At 41.0% G+C, this 22,458-nt stretch overlaps 1 protein-coding gene across 23 annotated transcripts in view; it reads right to left on the bottom strand.

Moving 5' to 3' along the window:
• LOC309366917 (dystonin-like) overlaps positions 1-22,458 on the bottom strand; it is a 301,144-nt gene that overhangs the window by 196,957 nt on the left and 81,729 nt on the right. For 14 of the 23 annotated variants that reach the window (XM_081905876.1, XM_081905879.1, XM_081905865.1 and 11 more), the window contains 4 exons: positions 18,578-18,667; positions 18,005-18,103; positions 13,050-13,127; positions 9,857-9,949 (listed from right to left, as the gene is read on the bottom strand). In XM_081905876.1, coding sequence (XP_081762002.1) covers positions 9,857-9,949; positions 13,050-13,127; positions 18,005-18,103; positions 18,578-18,667 — 360 coding nt within the window. Of the gene's footprint in view, positions 1-2,327; positions 3,238-9,856; positions 9,950-13,049; positions 13,128-18,004; positions 18,104-18,577; positions 18,668-22,458 lie in introns of those variants that run through there. The other 9 variants (XM_081905878.1, XM_081905855.1, XM_081905868.1 and 6 more) reach the window with 3 other exon arrangements.

Raw genomic sequence — 22,458 nt, 5'->3', positions numbered from 1 at the left:
GATTGTACAATCACTCAGAGATAGTCTGAATATATGTTAAGCCGGGCAATAAATGTATGAGAACCAACCTGGATGTTATAAAAGAGGCACTGGTTGCTACTGCAAACCCTAGCTAGAATTTGAGCCAGGGTTCAGCTCCAACTGGAACCTGCTGACAATGCTAATGGTTCATGCCTGGTGAAGCTCTGCATGCTTCTGATCAATGTACAGTGGTATCTCAAGTTACAAACGCCTCAGGTTACAAACGCTTCAGGTTACAAACTCCACTAACCTGGAAGAGTTACCTCGAATTGAGAACTTTGCCCCAGGATGAGAACGGAAATCGTGTGCCAGCGGCGCAGCAGCAGCAAGAGGCGCCATTAGCAAAAGCACGCCTCTAGTTAAGAACAGTTTCAGGTTAAGAACGGACCTCCGGAACAAATTAAATTTGTAACTAGAGGTACCACTGTACACAATGCATTCCCCTTGCCACTTCACACAAAATACTAAGCCATGGCTACCTAAACTATAGCTTATTAAACCATGGCTTAGTGTTATGTATAAACTCTTCCCACTGGCTTCACTATGGCTTGTTTACTGCCAACAAACCATGATTTGAAGCCATGGTTCAAACTTCAGAGAAACAAGCCATGGTTTGTGTAATCTGTGGGACTACTTGGAATAATTTAAGATTTGCTAAAACAAATCACAACTTATGTGTGAACCAGACCACTGAATTATTATGGCCCGGTCACAAATGCCTGGGACTAAGAGGTAGAGTTTTCTATATCAGAGGACTCAGGACAGCTGCAAATTGAGCAGTTCTTCTATTTAATAAATAAATAAAACAAGATCGTGTTTGCTAAGATCAGCTCTCCTACAAAAACAATAAGACAAAAGCCTTTTCGAAGAGTGGAAACACCCAGCAGGATAAGTGGGTCCATGAGCTTTCAGCAAAGAAAGAATCAGAGCTGCAGAAAGCTGGGAACTTGAATGGGAGCAAACAGTGGAACTGAGGCAGGAGGCCCAAAAGCCATGAACTCCACCACTGTGTCCACACATTCCCAAACTCACTGCCATCTTGTCCCTACCCCTCCTAGTATGTGGCACCAACACCACATTTGGGAGGCTATTGCTGTGGTTCCGCCCCAGTGGGTGAGCAGCTCTTGCCAAGGGCAGGGTGGATTCAAGAAAGAAGACAGCACCAGCAGTGGGCTAAGGTGCCAGAATCTAAGGATGAAGGTGTAAGAGAAATGAAGGAATCAGAGTTAGGGAAGGAGGAGAAAAGGAGCTGAAAATGAAAAGTGTCAAGGGGGGAAAGGGGGCAAGCTGGGGGTGGGTGTGACACATCCATGACCTTGGTAAAGGAAAAGTTATACAGTATGAGCAAGGGAGAAATTGATATCCAAGTGAAATTTGGAGAAGTAAGGAATGGATCATGGATCAAAAATCCAAGGCAACATGGAGGATAATACAGGTGTAGACAGAGGATTTCACAAACCAAACTGAATGAATCAGACACCTTATGTGGCTAAACATCTCTCATTTTAAATTAAGAAAGATTTATGCCTTTATGAATACATAGGTCCTAGTGATTTTGAAAAACAATACAGAAAATAATAATTATTAATAATGGGTTTAGGTAGATCGTATCTTACAAAAAAATAATGTATACATCAGTGTGTACCTTAACCAGCGACAGAGACAGCTTGTTTCTCAGTTCAAGAACTGGGGGAATTTCACTCATTCAAATCATATACTGTACAATTGAATGGTTGCATGTTGTATCCTTAACACAGCATTCCATGTGGAAGCAAGAAGCGCAGTAACGTAAAAAGTGGCAAGTTCCCACCTTAGATATCTGAGCCATGCATTGAATGTATCTCTTAGATCCCGCCTACTTACGATAGCAAGCCCTGCCCATTATCACTATCGCTAGGGCTAGCTTTATGGAAATGATGACAGCAACATACGTCTGCGGATACACACTAGAGAATGGCCATATGTTGGAACTTATTTGGCGCCTTACTCAAAATGTTATATCCAGTAGACAAACTGGACGGCAAAAATTAACTGAAACACATGCTAGGTACAACGGGTACAAACATTTTAAAATTAACTCTTCTGAAAAATCATTAATTTGGGGGGGGGTCTGTGTTTTTTATTTTAATTTATAAAGTTATTTTTCAATGCAAGAGCAGCTAACCTCAAAACCAACAGGAGTTCAGCAACAGTTATTGAAGTAGTTATGAAATACCCAGCATGCAAAAATCAAATATTGCTCAAGGGTTTTAATATAAATATATTTTGGAAAACTATATACTATTCTAGCACTACAGTATATTTACCTTGCTCCTGTTTGGTAAAATGCTATGCGCTTCATTTTCCTGGGAAAGAGGCAGAGACACAGATTTCGGAAATCCTTGCTGCAGGTGGGTTTGATTTTGAAGTTTAGCCGGATGCCGGTTATAACTGTTTTCCCATTTGGGGGAATCATCAGTGATTCCAGAAAGAGCCTTGGATAGTGCATTTTCTTCACACTGCTTGTTTAGCACACAATTTGAGCCAGATTCCTTTTCAAAATTTACTCCCCTGTTTTTCTGGAATGTGAATTCTCCTTGGATCCCGTTGTGAGAAGATTTCTTGTCCTGTGTGCTGCAACTGGGCTTGCGTTTTTTGGGACTCTTTTCCAGATCTTCAGTTAACAGTCTCTCTTTTTCTTCAGACTTAGTAGCTCTTCTGCCTTTAGCACAAGCACCATTCCCACTGCTTGAATCACAGCTTGCCCCACTCACCAGTTTTGCTTTAACAAGATCAGTGTTAACATCGGTACTCACAATCAGATCAGTTCTGTCCAGCAGAGCCTTCTGTATAACGGACTCATGAATTGCCAGCTCCCCGGGATGAGTTGCTGTTGCTGTCTCTTTGAATTTCTCTTTGAACTGAATTTTCCCCTCACTTTCCTTAATCTTCTCTGGCTCTCTCTCATCTTCAGCTTGTTTCCTTCTTGATTTCCTCCTGAAGTATTTTCTTCCTGGGGAATGTTTTGCAGGACTTAAGGGAGCTCTGGCTGGATCCAAGCACTGTTCGTCTTTGTCAGCCCTCACACATCCACAGACATTCCCCATTTGGCTCAGAGTGTCTCAAAGCCACACAGACTCTGTAATTTTACTAAGTTTACATGAGCAGAAATCATTTTCAGATTGAGCTAAAACCTCCAGCTTATATCCCTAATATCTTTCAGGCTGAACTCCCGGTCCTCAGGACGTGGCCATTTTGCTTATGAGAAATGCATACGCAATAAATGTTGTGGCATTGTGCCCAGGCTGGGCCTGTGTCTGATTAGACACTGAGGCTTATTTCTGGACACCAATCCTCTTAAGCAAACATCACTGCCTCAGCATTAAACTGTAATGCCGATGGCCTTTTTGCACCAATGACATAGCATCTATCAGAAACAGAAAAGCCTCGTGCAGATGTGACTTTATATGCCTGACAACTGAAAGAGAAAGTAATACAATAAAACAAAGCCCTAAACCAGCACTACAGATACAGAGCCAACACCAACAAGGCAAGAAATATGCTCCTTTCAAAGTCAGTTTTTAAAAATCTTTGTTACGAATAATACACAGGAAAATATAAGATTATTCTTTCCAGGTCAATGCTCCAGACTAACTACTAAGAAAATACCAGAAATTCATAGACTTAAACATTTGACCATGGTCCAAGCACCTGCAAGTGAGAGCAACATGTCCCATAAATTGATATTTAGCTGGAGATCTTTGAATAGCAGGAAGAGCGAAGAAAACACAGTGGGTGAATTTATGTAGAAAGCTATGAATAAAATTCTTGCAAACTGGGGATTACTTGGTACTAGGGTATAATCTTATAAGCTTCTTTGGTTTCAGCAGGAAAGTTTTTGTTTTCTCTCCTCCAGTGAGTCTATATATTTATATTTTTTTACAATTCTACCTAGAATTACAAAGCAACCCTAACCATGCCTACTCAGAAGTAAGACCTACAGAATTCATTGGGGCTTTCTCTGAGATGAGTGGGGTCAGAACCGCAGCCTTAATTATCGGCAGCAGGAATTAAGATGTGCCACACATTGTTGCAGCAAACAAGTCCCTACAGTGGTACCTCGGGTTAAGTATTTAATTCGTTCCGGAGGTCCGTACTTAACCTGAAACTGTTCTTAACCTGAAGCACCACTTTAGCTAATGGGGCCTCCTGCTGCTGCCACGCCGCCGGAGCACAATTTCTGTTCTCATCCTGAAGCAAAGTTCTTAACCTGAAGCACTATTTCTGGGTTAGCGGAGTCTGTAACCTGAAGCGTATGTAACCTGAAGTGTATGTAACCTGAGGTACCACTGTATATGGAATACCATGTGAATCCTGAGTGGCCATTGCTAGCCATCTGATTTGGGGCTTACACCACAAAGTCCTCCTCTTTGGACTGAACAGTGGTGTTCCAAACCACAAGCCGTGCTCACTGTGGATTTTTGGGTCAATTTAATTTGCCACAGATACAGGCAGGAAAAGCTAGAGGTAGCAATGTGGCATTGGCCACAGTACCTTTAGGTCAGGTATGAGGTACCTTTAGTCCTCCAGATGTTGCTGAACTAAAACTCCCACCATCTCTGGCCATTGGTCATCTTGCCGGAGCTGATAGCACTTGTAGCTCAGTAACTTCTGCAGAGTCAAAGGTCTCCACAGCTCCTTCGGGCAAACAAACATGGTATCCCAGGTGCTACTTAAAGTTTGCTGCATGACTGCTTCCTTCCTGTGGTGAGCCAATCATGGACAGGCACTCACTGCCAGGTGTAACTCTCACTTGCCCCATGTCTTGCCTTATAACTTAAGTGTGTTCTCTGAGCAAGTCTCTCTCCATGCTACCAGTATTTTGTACCGGGAAATGCAATTTCCCACTATCATGTAAGGAAGAAGGCTTCCAAGTTTCACCATCACCTAGCCTGTGTCATTTTATCAGTCCACGTCAGGGGAAAAGTGAAGGCCCAGAACAAACGCTGGCTTGAGGCCTTCCTGGGCACGTCGGCTATTCCATCTAAAATCATTAATGCGAGGTGACATCATGATGCGGTAAAGACAAGTCTGCCAGAAACACTCAGTTATCTCCTACGGTGTGCCATTACATCATTTTGCAATCATTCCACAAGGGAAACGGGAAAAGATTTAATACTATGGCAGGCCCCACACACTACGCACTTTCTTAAGCAGGTAAGCAGAAGAGCTTATTTTTTTGCATTTATATCCCACCTTTTTCTCCAAGGAGTACGTGGTTCACCCTTCCCCTCCTTAGTTAATCCCTACAATAACCTTGATAGGTTAAGAGGATGTGACTGGCCCAAGGTCACTCAGTGAGCTTCATGAATGAGTGGGGATTGGTCTGATTGGTCCTGGTCTGATAATACACCACACAGGCTTCCTCTGGCTCACACAGAAATTTGCTATAGTTTTTTATCACAGGCTCCTGCATGTGCTTCAGCAGCAGAAGTATTGATAGGATGGAGCTGCTTGCCAGGTATGTACTTTCATTAACTGCTGCACATGCAGTTAACCCAATCTTAACCTGGCTGTGAAATTCAGCTGAAAAGACCAAGTCCTAACATTTTATCTACAACGAGGGGGCATATCAGACAAAGTAACCAAAATTTATTTTTTAAAAAAATTGGATATATATATAAAAGAGAGAGCATGGCCTTTAAAAGCTGTCTTATTAAAAATGACAATCCATGATATATCTAATCGGAACCATGAAGAAAACGGTAACTGTTCACCTCCTATAGCTACAGATTAAATTGCAGACATTAAATAACTCTGTGTTTAGATCTCCGAGAGGATCAGTCATTGACCTCTTGCCTGCCGGTTTTAAATCATGAGCAGATTAAAAGTGGATCTGTGGAGAAAGGTTTCAATGTCTGGAGACAGTCCAGAGGTATGCTTCAGAGGAAGATGTTTCTGCCTAACCACATGCTGCTACACAGCCAGTAGCAGGCCCTAACAAGAGAATAAGCTTTTAAGAGCCCTGCTGCACTCATGGTGTGGTACCCCTTTCCCTGTCTCAACATCTTTGTATTCCCAAGATAAAACAACTCACTTAATGTGCAGAAAAGCCAGCCGGTTCTGCTTCAAGGGATTAATTCCCGCAGCATCAAGCATTTACAGGTGAAAAATGTCTCTCTCCACTGCAGGGGGGCTCCAAGAACATTTTACTGAGATGAAATATTTACATCTTGAGCATGTGGTAGCTTGTACACATGCTCTCTTGGGGAAATAAACAGAAGGCTACCCTTGAAAAGACACATTGCTTCTCAAAAGCAACTAAATGAAATTTGTAGTGGACTTTGTGCTCAAAAGAAGGTTTGAGTACCCCACATTACAGCATGAACTTAGTTTTGTGATGTCAGTGGTTGTGTGGGCAAAGCTACACCTTAACTGTTGTGATGTGGGCTTGGCTCAAAAAACAAAAACACCTCGATATTTTGTTAGTGACTTCTGTCAAGTATCAAGTTTATTAAATTTGTGAGGTCCATGCCTTTACACAAAATACCATAAAACATTATTAAAAGATAAACAATAAAATTATAAAAATAAGCTAAAATTCAAGCCATGCTGTCCCAGCAAGGAAGGAAGGAAGGACTTCTGCAATAAATAAATAACTGCATAAGTATATTATGGTGATTTGGAAAGGAGGGAACAAAACAGGGCTATGTTTCACCACATACAACTTGAGTAGATAATGGATCAAAATAACGTTTATCCTAATTCACTATTCTGTTATTATTATTATTAATTGCTCTGCAGATGTAGCTTCTTCAACTTAGGACAAATACCTACATACATTAAAAAACAACAACAACCAGTTTTAACTCCATTTTGGTTCATTACAAAATAAGTAAACAAAAGAAAAAATAAAATAAAATGAACATGACAGCCTAAACCCCCCCCAAAAAAACTAATTCCAGTTTATAAAGCCAAATGCTTGCTGAAACAAAGGGTGTGGGGGTTGTTTGTTATGTTTTTGTCACCTGACAGGTTTTTGCCACAAAAACCAAGGGAGCCAAATGGACCTTGCCTCCCTTCAGAAGAGATCCTATAGCCTAGGACAGCTTTCTCCAGTCTGATGCCCTGTAGATGCCTTGAACTAAAACTCCCATCAGCCCCAGCCTGCATGGCCACATGGTCAAGGATTGTGGGAGTTGTAGTTCAAGCATGTGGAGGAGATCAGGTTGGGGAATGCTGAATTTGGATTTAAAACATCAATAATACAAGAGAAGGTTCTAATACTGCAGGGAAAGCAGAAACACAATTCAATCTGTTGTAATTAAATGAGGCTTTCAGATTGCAAAGGTCATTTAGGGTGTGTGACATCCAAAAGTCCATATATACATTATCAGAGAAGCATCATTGAAAGCAAAAGTACTACTTAACTCTCATGCAATATTTGAATGAGCTCATGCATAGTAACACTGTTTTTCAATCATAAGCAACTGTAACTAGGAAGGATGTACTTTAGTGGCTTTGCTAGCTTGCTGAAAACACACACAAGTTGGCTTACTGATAGTAAAATAATTCATAACCTGCTCATGAGTGAGTGGAATCCAGGTGGGAATTAGAATCATCATTTAAAATCCAAATGGTCCCCGAAAGCAGCAATGATACAGGAACAATCGCTCAGGATAAATTCATGCACTTCATACCGATTTCTGTTCCATAAACCTTTCACTATTTGCACATCTAACTATTCCTGCTTAGATTTTGTAATCAGGAATATATGTAAGTTCTCCAACTAGGTACTGCTTTTGAGATTTCTAAATCGAAGTACAAATAAATGCGAACAGCATAGCTTTAAATGCTCTGCCTATTCTTAAATGGCAGATAACATTTAAAATTCTGCACCACAGTTCCTAACGACATGGTATTTATGGTAAATGGTGATTAAGAATCACATGGGCCACAGAATTTACAAACAAAATGCAACTCTCAGGCACTGAAGTCGAGAAACAACAATACCAGTGTTGTATACCGTAAGAACCAGAAGGATACATTACAGAAATTCTTTAAGTACAGTCAGTGCCATAATTCTAGTGCCATCTAGCGTGATCAGCCATAACCAACACACTCAACATTTACAAGAAGAAATAACAGCTCTTTTATAAACAACAACAACTGCTGAGCACACTTGTAATATGCTGTAGAAGGTATTAAAAGTTCAAATAAAGACAGAATAACTAGATGTAAGACAAACTGCTTAAAATAAACTGCATGAAATAAAGCTGGACAGGACTTTATTGGCTTAAGTACAAGAGCTCTAGCTGAAAAGGCTTCAGGGTTTTCAAAGAAACACTTCACAGCCATTCAGAAAAATCTTATTTCACTTCCTTATAGGAGATGAGTTGCCAAATTAAACAAACTTTGTAATCAACAGAGTTCAACTTGATAAATACCCAATATTCCAGCACATTCTATTCTTTTTTTAAAAGTTTCTTTTTATTATTGATTTTTATTTTTAAAAAATATTGTTTGACAAAAAGGCAGTAATAACGCCTCCACTTTCAACTCATAGTGTTCTTCATAGACATTATGCAGTTGGAGGGAAAGGGAGGGGAGGGGAGAGAGAGGGTAGCGATCTCTCATTCTATTGCATAGAATTTGTGGAGGGTTCTATGTTTTGACAACACAAATAATTTACTGTATATCCTTTCAACGATCACAAGAAGCAAGTACAGGAGAGGGACTTTCTTTGGGGTGTTTCTAGGACGAAGGTGAAACTGTAAAGCTCCCTTGTTATTTTTGTTATTGTTATGTTGTTATATTATATTGTTATTTGTTATATTTATAGTTCTGAAATGTTGCAATTTTATATGTTGTTATAGTTGCTACTATGTAGTTTTGCTACGTTCTTAGGAAATTCTTTTTGCACTGTTGGATTTTGAAATACCGTATTTTTTCCTAAATTTTTGAAGTTTAAAATAAGGGGTCGTCTTATACACAGATAGTGCATAGTGCATTTTTTTTATTTTGAATCCCAAAAAATAGGGGGCGTCTTATACACGGGGGTGTCTTATACATGGAAAAATACGGTATATTGCTTCCTTTGTCGCAAACTGCTTTAAACATGATTTGTATGGGAAAGCGGCATACAAATAAAATGAATGGCCTATGATAGCAATGTCTTACAGCAAATGCAACTGACCTGTAGAAAGGACACTGTGAACTGAAAACAGATACATTAAATTTTCAAACACATGATGGAAATGACATCCACAATGGGGAAGGGTGCTCCAGAAGGATCTAGGGCAGACATAGGCAAACTTGGCCCTCCAAATTTTGGGGGGACTACAATTCCCATCATCCCTGACCACTGGCCCTGTTAGCTAGGGATCATGGGAGTTGTAGTCCCAAAAACATCTTGAGGGCCAAGTTTGCCTATGCCTAGTCTAGCGCAGAGCTTTCCAAACTTTTCATGTTGGTGACACACTTTTTAGACATGCATCATATCATGATACAGTAATTTGGTTACTAGCAAACAGGTGGTTAAACTTACTAACCCCTTTTCAACCCTGGGAGTAGTGTGGGGAGCATTCGTGCGACACGCCTGCACACTGCAACCGACACACTAACATGCCGTGACACAGAGTTTGGAAAGCTCTGGTCTCCTAGGGAATAGACCCCACTACTGCCTGTTTCTTCCTGGGGCTTCAAGGTAAGTTACTGAAGGAGACAACAGTAGTAGCACCCACGGAATTGCACCCATTTAAATGCTGCCAGAACCCCTATCCAATCACATCTGACAAGGGCCAGCAGGGGTGGAGTTTCAAATTGGAAGTGCACTGAAACTGACTAGTCATCTTACCTGAAAGTGCAAAATTATGGTCCATATCAATCCCAAAGTCAATTTGGGATTCCCGTCCGTAATGTCATCGTTCCTAATGTTCACCAGTTTCACCTGTCAGAGAGGAGGAAAAGAACTATAAGAACATAGAATGAGCCTGCTGGATGAGATCTAGGGCCCATCTAGTCCCACATTCTGTTTTCATAGGGGCCAACCAGATGGAAAACAGGCAAGCAGGACTTGAGTGCAAGAGCACGCTTAATTCCTAAGGTTTCCAGAAACCTTTGCTGTGGAGGCAGAACATAGTTCTTACTGCTAGTAGATAGTTAAACAACTGGAGATGAAAACAATCCTTCTGATTCTTCTGCGTGATCGCAATAAAGAATACTTGCATTCTCAATAACTTTAATAATAAACACAGTGGGCTGCATTTCCAATTTTGGTTTCTCCTCTTGATGCTTTTCAGGCAAAGCAAAAGATTGCCTCTCTGTGGCTGAGTACAGGAGGAAACACTCTTCTGCCAATTTCGGTTCAAGCTTAGATGGCTAAGAAGGAATGGACAGTCTTCCTAACACAAAAGCATGGGGAAATAGCAAAGAGAAAACATGGAGGATCTTGGATTCTGTCCAGGATCACATCACATTAGGCTTTCCTGGGCTACAGCTCCTTCCCCTACTCTATACTGGGAAGTGTATAAAAAAGCCTGTAAGGGAGAGCCTGGCCAATTAAAACAAAAGAAAGCAAATTGCATTAATATTTACATTAGTAGCACCAGCAGCAGCAGTAATCTTTTTATTATCCTAACAGCTCTTCAACTATTCAAAAAGCAGCACACACACTTACTATTTAACAATATTATAGTCCTGCAGTTTTGGAATAAACTTCAGTTGCATTTGCGACTTCTATATCTCCTAATTTATGCAATACTTTCAATGTATTTTGGGAGCCCTATTATAATGCTGCTGTCAAACAATTATTTGCTTATTATGTTGGAATAAGAATACTCTGATTAAAAAGAGGTATGGGGTGCTTATCCTGATAAAAACATATTTGGGGATATTGTTTGGCAGCCAATTAAACTCAAGTATCCTGTTGTTTTCCGACCTGTTCATATTATTAAAACTACATTTCACAAAAAATATACAGTACTCTACACTTAAAGCAATTAAGAAAGATGGAAAGCCTAATTATAAATCTCCAAGATGTAAAAGAAGTTGTTCTTTTCTAACAAAATGGCATAATATATTTTGCTATGGGGTTTTCTACCTAAAGAAAAGGGGAGGGAGGCTGCAGTACATGAAATGAAGAGAAGAGAAAACCTCAAAGGTCGCTAGAAATTAATAGGTCTATAAAGGTATAGATACGATTTAAGTAAATTTTAAAAAGCCAAATAATTACTTAGCACAAACATATGGGTTCCTGGAAAGAAAACTGAGGCCTCTTCACTCCTCCTCCAGTCCTGCTGCTGCTGTACTGTTATGAGTTAAGGCTCAGGCATCCCCATACTCGGCCCTCAAGATGTTTTGGGACTACAACTCCCATCATCCCTAGCTAACAGGACCAGTGGTCAGAGATGATGGGAACTGTAGTCCCAAAACAGCTGGAGGGCCAAGTTTGGGGATTCTTGAGTTAAGCCATGGTTTGGCTTAGTAGTACATCAAATCCTGGCTTGTGGTTTATCTTGCTCTAGAGAAATCACAAGCTGAAGCCAAAGTTTTCTAGGGTAGGTTTGAGGAACCTTTGGTCCTCCAGATGTTGCTACAACACCCATCATCCATGCCCATGAGCCAAGACTGTTGGGGCTGATGGGAGTTGAAGTTCAGTAACATCTGGAGGGCTACAGGTTCCTCACAACTGTTCTAGGATTCATAGCAGAGTGGCAGCAGCAGAACCAGAGGAAAAAGCACATTTGGAGCAGGTAACAAACAAATTGTGTATCCAATTTTTTGTAGCCAAATAAGATCAGATGCTAGCTAGCGGTTGATGGATCAGCTTATAGCCAGCCTGTGTCAAGTAATGCATGTATTCATTCATAAATCCATTCTATCCCAATTCTACATTAATAATAATTAATCTGCAGATTTAAAAAAATATTGCATGAAAATTCACCGAAACATTAAATATTATTTTTTCACAAATTACAGATTCATAAAAGTAATTTATTTTAAAATATGTTTTTTAAATTCACATTTTTGGTGCATTTTTTGAGCTGAGAGCCACAGAATAAAACGTATAGTGAAAAATCAAAGCAAGAACTCCATTCTGATGCACACATTAGTCTGGGAGATGCCAATCAGGTCAGCTCACATTATTTTGCCAATAATGAATTCCTTAAGCCTCCCTAGATGTAGCCCTAACATGTAAGAATGCAGCTGCTTAAATCTTCTATATCACAAATGCAGGACCCAGATCCTAACTGTTTACATTACTGGAAGCAGTCCCTATTGCTGGCCCATTTATTCCATCTGGTTTTGACCTTCATCGGTCCCCATCAGAGCTGCCAGAGCACAGGTAGTAATGGGTTGCAATGGGGAAAGATGTGGATGAAATGAATACATAGCAAGACTCGTCTGTAGGCTGTATTCTAGCACAAATGGTGCAATCCACTGGGAACGATGCATGGACATGTCTCATCTTTCTGCCTCGAGATCTGATGGCCACAAGTATGCTAAATCAATCAGAATGCTGGTGTTCTGATACACTTTCTCTCTTTCGCCCCAGGGGACATGCAATGCAGAAACATTAGCAGTTTTTATTTTATTTTGCTTTGGCAGAGGGGAAAAAATGGAAAACCAGGTGAGTGTATCTGTTGACTGAGAGAGATGAATACTGTAGTTCATGAGAATTTTTTTTTTATTAAGATGTATACTCTTCTATTTCTTAGGATCTGCCAATGAGGGTATCAATCAACCTCACTTCTCTGGTTCAGTCCAAATATCATTGCTAAAAAATATTTTTGTTTTAAAATCAACAAACAGCATAAAAATACAAACTGTAATTTTTCCTTTGTCAATAATGAGTATGTTTTCATAGAATCATAGAATTGCAGAGCTGAAAGGGACCACAAGGGTCATCTAGTCTAACCCCCTGCAATTTTATCCTATGTGAGGCACAAACCCACTACACTGAGATTATTAATGTTTCTCATGTTTTACCGACTGAGCTATCCCACCTTTCTAACTTTTAACTAGGTTAGTTAGTTGTGGTATCTTACCTGCCGTCTTTTCAAATAATCAAGTGCAATTTGTACATTCTGCAGTCTGTGAAAACGCATCCGACCTTTCTCTCTGGGCTAAAAACAGAAAATGAAGACTGTGAGGCTTTCTATACAACAAATGTGACTTAGAAGGCAAATTAATACTCCTTTAGAATGATCAACATTTTTAAAAAGTTCTAAAACATTCATGTCAGAATATTTGGGGGGTATGTGAAAAGGTTTATTTAAAACCTAATGACTCTGGAGAAAGCCACACTGCTTTAAATGTTAAAGAGGCCCTGTCTTGACCCCTGTGGTCTCTTTTTGTTCATTTGGACACAATACAGTAGGCTGTACTGTAGTACCCATATGTGAACATCTCATCAGCACAAGGATTTCCATTTGCGCAATGGAGCATTCTAATCCCTTCTTCATTGCATGCCCTCTAAATCTGATCACCCAACCCTATGGAGCATACTTGGGGATGTTGTGGGATGCATGTGGAGGGTTATTTATTTAGAAGATAACATCACAATGCTACTGTAAAACTTACCTTGTGGAACAGGTGTGATCTACTTTTGGGCACAGTTTAGCCAAAGTGAAGCACTGTAAAGGCCCCTTAATGACAACAGGAGAGTTAAACTTCTTTCCCATGGAAATCAATGGTACTTAACAATGCTTCACTTGGGCTGGATGCATGCCTTCTATTAACTGTTAAAAAGCACAAATTAGGATCCAGATGACATGTACCCACCATCCACATTCTCGCCAGTGTTCTGTGACAAGGTTTTAGAACATGGGTGACTAACTTCCAGTTGTTGCTGTGCTGTACTACAACTCCTATCATCCCAGACCACTTGCTGCACTGGCTCAGGCTGATGGGAGTTGGGAACCCAGCAATAACTGGAGGGATAAAAGCTAGCCCCAAAGGATAGCATCAGAATTTAGCAAGTGATTTCAACTGTAACATACATCTCTGGATCACACCCTTTTGTGAGCAATTGTCCAAATGCTTCTGCTATGACATCACTGAAATGAATGGAGTTTAAAGGAACCGTAGTGCTTGCTAGGATGCACCAGGAATGTAGCAAGGGGCACATTCTTGATTAATAGAGTGCATTTTACTAATCGCCAGTAGAATATACCATGTATTTTATTTGCAATGCATCCTTTTATTTATTTTTCGTCCAAATAACGCACAGAGTAAAGCCTAAGAATCATTTCACACATTATGCAGAATCAGATCCAATACAGCTGACAAGTGTACCAGTTTGATCTGTAAAGACATGTTTTGCCACATTCACATTTTGCATTTTGAGGTGTACACTTAAAACATACATGATGTGTGAAGTGGTCCACATGGTCAGTTTCTAGGAAATATTCGTGCAAAAAAAGTGTTGCATCAGAACTAGAAAAGCACATCAATTTTTCAAGAAAGGTATACAATCTGCATACTGTCTATATTAGCAGCAAGTACACACTGGAGTAAGTTCTTTAAAAATGATCCCCATCCTTTTTTCTCTTTTTTAGTAGAATTTCAAGGGTTATCTCAGAAAATTACAAACTATTCCTTAGAAATGCTTACAAAACGCAACATGCATGGATAAAGCTACACAAGTTACCAAGGAAAACAAATTATATATAGCAGATTGATGATAATATGGCAGAAGGCAAGCAGTTAGTGTAAAATCACAAAGAGGAAGAATTACACCAGAAAAGGCATCATTCGCTAGCTATCAAGGAACAGCTATGGGGTGGAGGGAAGTAAACATTTATGTGACTGTATAATCAAAAAAATAATAATGCCCTTCTTCCTGACTTTAGATTTTCCACAAACCTTTGCAGTAATGGACTGAAGCATGCTACACCACAGCAACGTCTACAGCTCAGCAATGAGTATTTCCTCAGCCAAGAAAACAAGGACTTATCTGCATATATGACTGCAAGAGCCCTCAAGCTGCTTTCTACCCAAGGCAATAACAAGCTCCTCTCCCTGCTACTGAGCACTGGCAGTTGCTCCCCAATACCCACAGCCCAAGAGGACCAGCTATTTGCTTCTCATGGGCTTTCAGAAAGACCAAGAACCAATCCGTCCTCCTTTTCATGGAGCTTTGGGCTCTGTCCTATGGCTCTGGGTATTGAGAGCCATTCCCCCATAAGCCACAGCCCAGTAAATGGTCTGGAGACACACATACGCTGTTGGTAAAACCAAGCAAAAAGGAAAAAAAGACGGAAGACCAATGATAAGCCAACAGCAACCTTCATTTCTAGGGAGTCTCTTGTTTGTAGTCAGTAGCGGACAGAATAGTAGAGCAGAACGAAGGCGAGGTGAGGTTGGCCATCCTTGCCACCACCTGCCCCTACTCATCCACCTCCCAGCAAGCAGCAGTGAGGCAAACAACCAGAGGTCAGGTAAATCATAGAGTTCCACCATGCTGTCCACTACTGCTGATGGTGCATCTGTTTAGTCAGAGAGTTGCAGTGAAGCATTTCACTGCTGTTATGGGTTTGCCTGGGGCTTGAATCTGGTTTGAGGAGCCCCTAAGCAAAAGTTTACTTTGTAGGGGATGTCCTTCTCTTGGGAGCTGCTCTGGGGCAAATCTGGGGGTGACAGGCAGCAACTGCATGCCAAGCAGTGCTCCAAGGAGCATGGGCATATGGGTCAAGGTGCCGTTTTAACTTCCCACGTAAAGGTGTTTTAGAAGGGCATTGTGGGAAATGAAAATGAATACACCCAGACATGTGGTGCTCCTCTTAAAAATGTTTAAAGGGAAGGGGTGTTAAAGGCATCAGCAATGGACCCTGGCAACTGTCCAATGATACCAAGTGCTGAGGCAGGCCCTAGATTTGCCCAAGCCCCCAAATTTCAGTGCCTTCATGGCACTGGTGGAAGGCAAATTTTCATGGACTCTGTGCTCATGTTATACCAGAAGTGCAGGAGCTGCTTCAAGGCAGTTTGTTCTCACCTAATGAGAGATACCCTGGGCCACATGGGGAAAGCTCACAGTTCCTCCCCGTAGTGATTTTACCTCTACTACCAGAAGCAGCAGCATTAAAAAGGAACTCCTGCACCACTGGCATAGTAAAGAGTTTGAGACCTGGCTTCCCAGCAGAAGGCATAAACCAACTGAAATGCCTGGACTTTCATGTTCTGGACTTTACATTAACTGAGCATTGTAGCTGGAGAGCCGTAACATCTGTAAGGCACAAACGTGCATAACTCCATTGATTCCTGTGGCTTGGAGCCTACGTATCCCTTTTGCGAATCGAAGGTTTTCAATCAAGTGGGAAATTCCACTGGCAAGTTTTCACCAATACCCCCTCCCCCTGCAACCCTCCCTCCCTCCCACTACTCTGGACTATCAGGGTACACAAGGAGTTGCAGGTGAGGGATCAGTAACTGTTGCCCCCACCCAACCCCATCTGTTCTGCTGCCAGGATCATCCAATGAATAGAATTCTGTTCATAAGACACTCTCATCAGCAGAAGAAAACTCAGCATCCAAGCCTATCAACCAAATCATTATGTGGTTAGCATTATGTGGTGCTATCCAAAAGTATTCATCCTGGGGATGTAGAAAGTGAAGCACTGCCAAAGGCAGCATTCCTTACAAGAAGCTATTCTGGAGTAAGTGCTCCAAGGATGCTGCCCAAATCTGCCCTTTTAAAGTATGAGAATTAAACTTCGCTGAGTTTAGTGGGACTTAGCCTCAGGTAAGCATAGGATTGCAGCCTTAAGTGCTAATGAATGGAACGCGCGCGCGCACGCACACACACACACACACACACACACACACACAGAATTTGGGAAATGGTTTGAATGCAGAATATAAAATAGCCAAATAAATAAATCTAAGCTTTTCAGAAAGTGAAAGAACGAAATATATTTCCCTTGTAATATCTCAACACATAATAAAGCCAGGATGGTTTTGAGATTTTTTTCCCCCCGGACCCTTGGTAAAATACCCAAAAGTTTCATAAGTATGGAACATGGGCAACACATCTGTGCATCTAGGAACAGAAGTGATCTCAAAAGGACCTTGACTTTAGTATAATTTTAAAAAATGCCAGTTTCTTTCTTGTAAAAATGACGCAACCCCTTTGAGACAAATCAATACTTAGTGCATGGCCGTACTGTTTATAAGTAGATTATTTCGCATCTGGAAGACAAAAAGCATCATTAAAAATGCTACCTCAGCATTTGCTGCTATAAAAAATAAATCCTGTGAAAAGGGAACATATTTACTTAGTGAAGCATCATTCAACTATCTTTCAGCTATTTCTATACTACATCTATTTGGGAAAAGTTATTACATATTCAGCCAATGAGTTAAGCAATCCACAAAACCAACTGAACTCCTCCGGACTAACTGCATTTGATCACATTCCCCCCTTGATTTATTTCTCTCTCTCTGTTCCCTCCCCTTCTATTGGTTGTCTCCCCAACTCTGACAATTTTATTGAAAGCTCCTTGGGACGTGGAACATTTATTGTTCCAGCTTCAAAGGGCTGCAGATCAGGTTGCCAGTCATGTAACACAACCACGTTGCCATACACAATTACGAATTGCTTCACTAAATGCGTGGCATCGTTCGAGCCTCTTTAAGAGCATTTAGCTGCATAGTTGTAGCATAAATGATTATCGCTGCAGGGAAAGAAACAAAATACATCAAATTGCTGCCATTTTGAGCCGGAATGATAAAAAAGGAAAACCCACCAGCAGCAGAAAGGGAGCTGTGCAAAAGGCTTTCTGTTAACTTTTGCAGTCGTTTCAGAGGGTCCTGATGGATTGCCCAAAATCATTAGCACTGCCAGTATAATTCTACATTAGACACATTCCCCACAATTCCAGTTTCCCAATCAATTCTTTCTAATAAAACTACTGCACAGCACCAAACTAACAAGTTACTTCCAAGTTAGCAGTCACCACTCTTCAAATACTACATTAGTAGAGTTATGGGGGTCGGCACCTACCCCCTTATCCTCATCCTCCTCATCCTCATGCTGTTCATACGCGCATGCTTCTGTTGAACTCACCAACCGTAAGGTCTTCAAAAAATCTCGCTCCCTTGGCTAATGAATATAACAGGAGACAGGACAGCAAAGACAGACCACAAATGAAGAGTAGAATATGAACAGAAGAATATAATGAAGGGAACAAGTGCCGAGCAAGGGAAGTAATGCTCACGACAAAAGGAAATGACACCAGAAGGAAATGTTAGACAATTACAGGTGGGAACGTTCTGCCCCATTATTACTTGCAGATTGCGGTATAAAAATGAGAAATAATATTTAACACCCAACATTTGCCAGATTGCTTTTATTAAACGTGAAGATAGAAAAGAAAAGGGAATAATAAGAAGTCTTACAATAGCAAACAATATTGCTAAGCTATTCAGAACTGTTCAGTAGGCAGTTCTGAAACTTGCTCTTAGTTCCCCCACTTATAGAAACAATGAATTAAGAGAGAAACCCCAACAACAAAGGTCAATTGAATCTGCAGCTGTATTGAGGCCTAAGGCTGTTGATAAAGATTTGAAAGCTTACCAAGGTGTCTCCTGAAAGAACTTCTAAAAGAGAAATCAAGTTATGTCCATCTCTCAGGTCTTCATAGAGGTCATTCACATGCTTGCGGACCTAAAGGAGAAAAATGAAATACAGAAGTTAAGATGCTGTCTCTTTCAAGCAGAGGTGCAGCCGAAACCTATGCATATTTACTGCAAAGCAAGTTCCATCGAGTTAAATGGGGCTTATGCCCTGATAAGAATACATCGAAGTTTGCAGCCTCAGGCTTAGCCACCTCTGTCTCAGGTGCTGCAATGGGAAGGGCAGAGAATTTCTGAACCCTCACCTGGCAATCCACTGCTATTTACCTCGCTGGGGCTTCTGCCACTGCTTTGCCACTGCAGCAATGAGGTCAGCAGCACTCCCACTGGGCTCTCTGGTGGCCATGCCATGACGCCTTGCTCTGAGAAAGTTCTTGCCTTGGAGCAAGGCATTCTGGGTAAGGCAGCCTTGAAGAGCACCTTGCTGTTTTGCTTCACCAAACGAGTTCAAATTTAACTGGAGCAAATTGTGGAACTTTAAAATCTAAAATCCTAATTACTACTCTCCAACTTCAAAACGTATCTGTTGCCAGCGTGGCAAAGTAGCTCTGCAACCTCAACTTCAATGTCTCACTCTGGAAGGGACCTGTGTTTCAGAGGCTCCTTCCTCAAAATGAGGCATTGTTACATAGGAGGTCCTGGAGAATCTCAGCACATGTGCGCAGGAAGAGGAAGAGGAGGTGGTCAGTGCATGTGGGTGATGCATGGGGATGTGATGGTGGCTTTGTTTCAGCCAGCAGTATGTCTTGCACTGACCCTGAGAGTGATAAATTAATAAGGCTGTTCAGCAGAGTACATAAATGCTTAGTGAGCTCAACTCCAGTCCACCGGGGGGGGGGGGGGTTAGCAGAAATACAGTGGTACCTTGGGTTACAAGATGAGAATAGAAATCACGTGGCGGCAGCGGGAGGCCCCATTAGCTAAAGTGGTACCTCAGGTTAAGAACAGTTTCAGGTTAAGAACGGACCTCCAGAACGAACCTGAGGTACTACTGTATCTCTCCATCATCACCCATAATCTGGCAATTTGTTCCACAAAGACTTTAAGAGGTGTGCATACCCCTAAAAAAATTTTGAATCTAAGTTTGGCCTCATTGAGGGGCAGTATTTCAATATGATTAGGAAAATGAGAGTACCTCTAAACATTTTTTAAGAAACAAAAGCACTGTATATAATGCCAAAATCGGCCATGTTGGCCAGGGCTGGTGGAAACTGAAGCCTAAAACATCTGGGGGACACTAGTTGGAGGAAGGCTGGTCTAATTCAGTGAGAACCACATCCTTGAAACATGGCCCTGTGAATCATCCAACACACACGGTCCATTTAACGCAACATGCATCAGTAACCAGTGTACCGCAGAAGTGAAACCCATATATGAATCTGGTTGAATAATGATTATTATTATTATTATATAAACAGTAGCTCTGAATATTCTGATTTGTGGTATCTAAAATAAATAGCTCTATACTTCGTAGGTGGTGTGGAAATGTATATTTTTAAAATTGCCTAAATTGCTACTGCTTTCCCATTAAAAGGGGACATCTGCCAGCAAATGCCATAATTGTTAAAATGTCTGTACATTAATAGATATAAGTATGCTGAAAGTAGGGAGGACCCTCCAAAGCAGCTGCTCAAATCTGCCAAGATGTGGTTTTGTACTGCATATTTGGAATGGAAGGGGAGATTCTCAAGTGTGCATTTCCAAAAATAGAGAGAGCGAACCATCTCCCAAGACAGCTTGGAAGCACACCACCTCTGCACAAAGGTGTGTTCTTTTAATGATTATGTGAGGTTGTAAACGATGTTACAAACCGAGTTAGCATTTTAACAGGGAATAATAGTATCAGAAGTAAATTATGATTGTGTTGATAATAAATCAGAACAAGCTCCCTAATTACCCCTGACAATAATTTCTACAGCTCCCTCAACCACCGGGCTCTTATAGTAAATGCAAATTAGTATTATTTAATTTCTTGTCCTTCTGTTTACGTTTATTGTGGGTTCCAGAAGAAGCTGCGTTTCAAAGGAACTGCCCCCCAAAATACCTGTGTTAAATTAAAAGGGAATGAAGGAGCATCACAGAGCTGGCATGCTGTCTACGCTTGCTGCGTAGGTTAACTGACAGAGGCAGTTTTGGCTGGGGTCATCTATATTTTGGAGCCAAGGGGTCGTCTGTATATTGATACCACCCATCAATCTCTCTTTCTCTCATTTTTATCTGATCCTAAGGAGGCAGTGGAAACCCTGAACCATTATCTGGAGACTGTGAAAAGGAAAACACACTGAAATTTAATCCAGACAAAGCATAAATTCTATTGGTTGGGGAAACTGCAGATTGGGCTCAGAGTTAGAGATTATATTGAATTAAAACTCTGTGCATAACATTTAAAACCAATTTATTATAGGCCGGCAAGCTAAAATATGTTTTCTATTTGCATTTTTTTTTACTAAAAAAATGAGGAGTGGGATATCTTAAATTAACTGTGACAACCCCTTGGCAATTTGAATCTCATTGAATAATGATTACTCCTGATAATAACCTAATGAATATGCAGTATCTATCCACCCAAACCAAACAGCTACCAATTTTGATAATTTCCTACAAAGCAATCTTATTTTCCAGATAATTATACTGTGCATACTGAAGCATTATCAAGTATAGTTTGGAATTGTTTGTCTAATTGCCCTAATAGTTTACAGTTTTGAGTTGGAGCTGTTTATTTTTTCAGGTAACTATGTGATGCGGGGGGGGGGGGGGTTGATATTCTCCAAGTGTGTCTTTTGGCTTCTAAATTGTCAGAATTCAAAGAGGGTTGTGAAAAGATGATGTTTTAGATGCTACACACCAAGCAATAATTGAAGGCCAAAGTAACAAAGATGTTTATCAATAGGAGCTGTTTTTTTAAATAATCAACACCCAAAGACAAGTGCCAGTCTAGTCCAGGCTCTCGGCAGACAGCTAAAAGGGGGAGGGGGCATATCAAGTGTGCAAATCAAAGAAGCAGTATACATTATAGACCAGGGGTCAGCAAACTTTTTCAGCAGGGGGCCGGTCCACTGTCCCTCAGACCTTGTGGGGGGCCGGACTATATTTTGAAAAATAATAATGAACAAATTCCTATGCCCCACAATTAACCTATAGATGCTTTTTAAATAAAAGCACACATTCTACTCATGTAAAAGCACGCTGATTCCCAGACCATCCGTGGGCCAGATTGAGAAGGCGACTGGGCCGGATCCAGCCCCCGGGCCTTAGTTTGTGTACCCATGTTATAGACCTATGTGGAGGAGGGACCAGTTTGTAAAACTGCTCCCTCTACACAACCCCAAATCAGCTTACAAGCCTGTTTGCAGCCCCACACACTGCCATGGATGATCCAGACCACTGAAAACAGAAAGACCACCAGGAAAGACCAATCACAGTAAAGTCAGGCCCCAGGAAGTTGGCCCTAGCAGCTGCCCAGGTTCTGTGACCTCCCTGAGGCCCATTCATGTTGGATGTCAAAACCACAAAATGAAAAGCCCACTCAGCATGCACTCCCTTTCATACTGAGATGTCAAGGACAAATCTATCAAATCTAAAAGTGGGCAGGCTACACAACAGAAAAGGTGTGCGTGCTAGAAATGGAGCTAAAGGGCTGGGGGAAAAGAGCCAAAATATACCAAGTACACTTTGCCCCATTTGCAAATGAGTAAAGTCAAAGCATATTTGGAATGTGGGTCTTCCCCTCGCAATTAATGATGCCTCACCCCCTCTGTGGCTTTCCTCTCTGGCAATTTCCTGGGCAAGAAAAGATTGGCAATCCTTTGCTTTCTCTCATAC

The sequence above is a fragment of the Podarcis melisellensis genome (genome assembly GCF_964234715.1).
Source record: "Podarcis melisellensis genome assembly, chromosome: 3".
Lineage (NCBI taxonomy): Eukaryota > Metazoa > Chordata > Lepidosauria > Squamata > Lacertidae > Podarcis > Podarcis melisellensis.
This window is presented reverse-complemented; position numbering and strand designations above follow the sequence as displayed.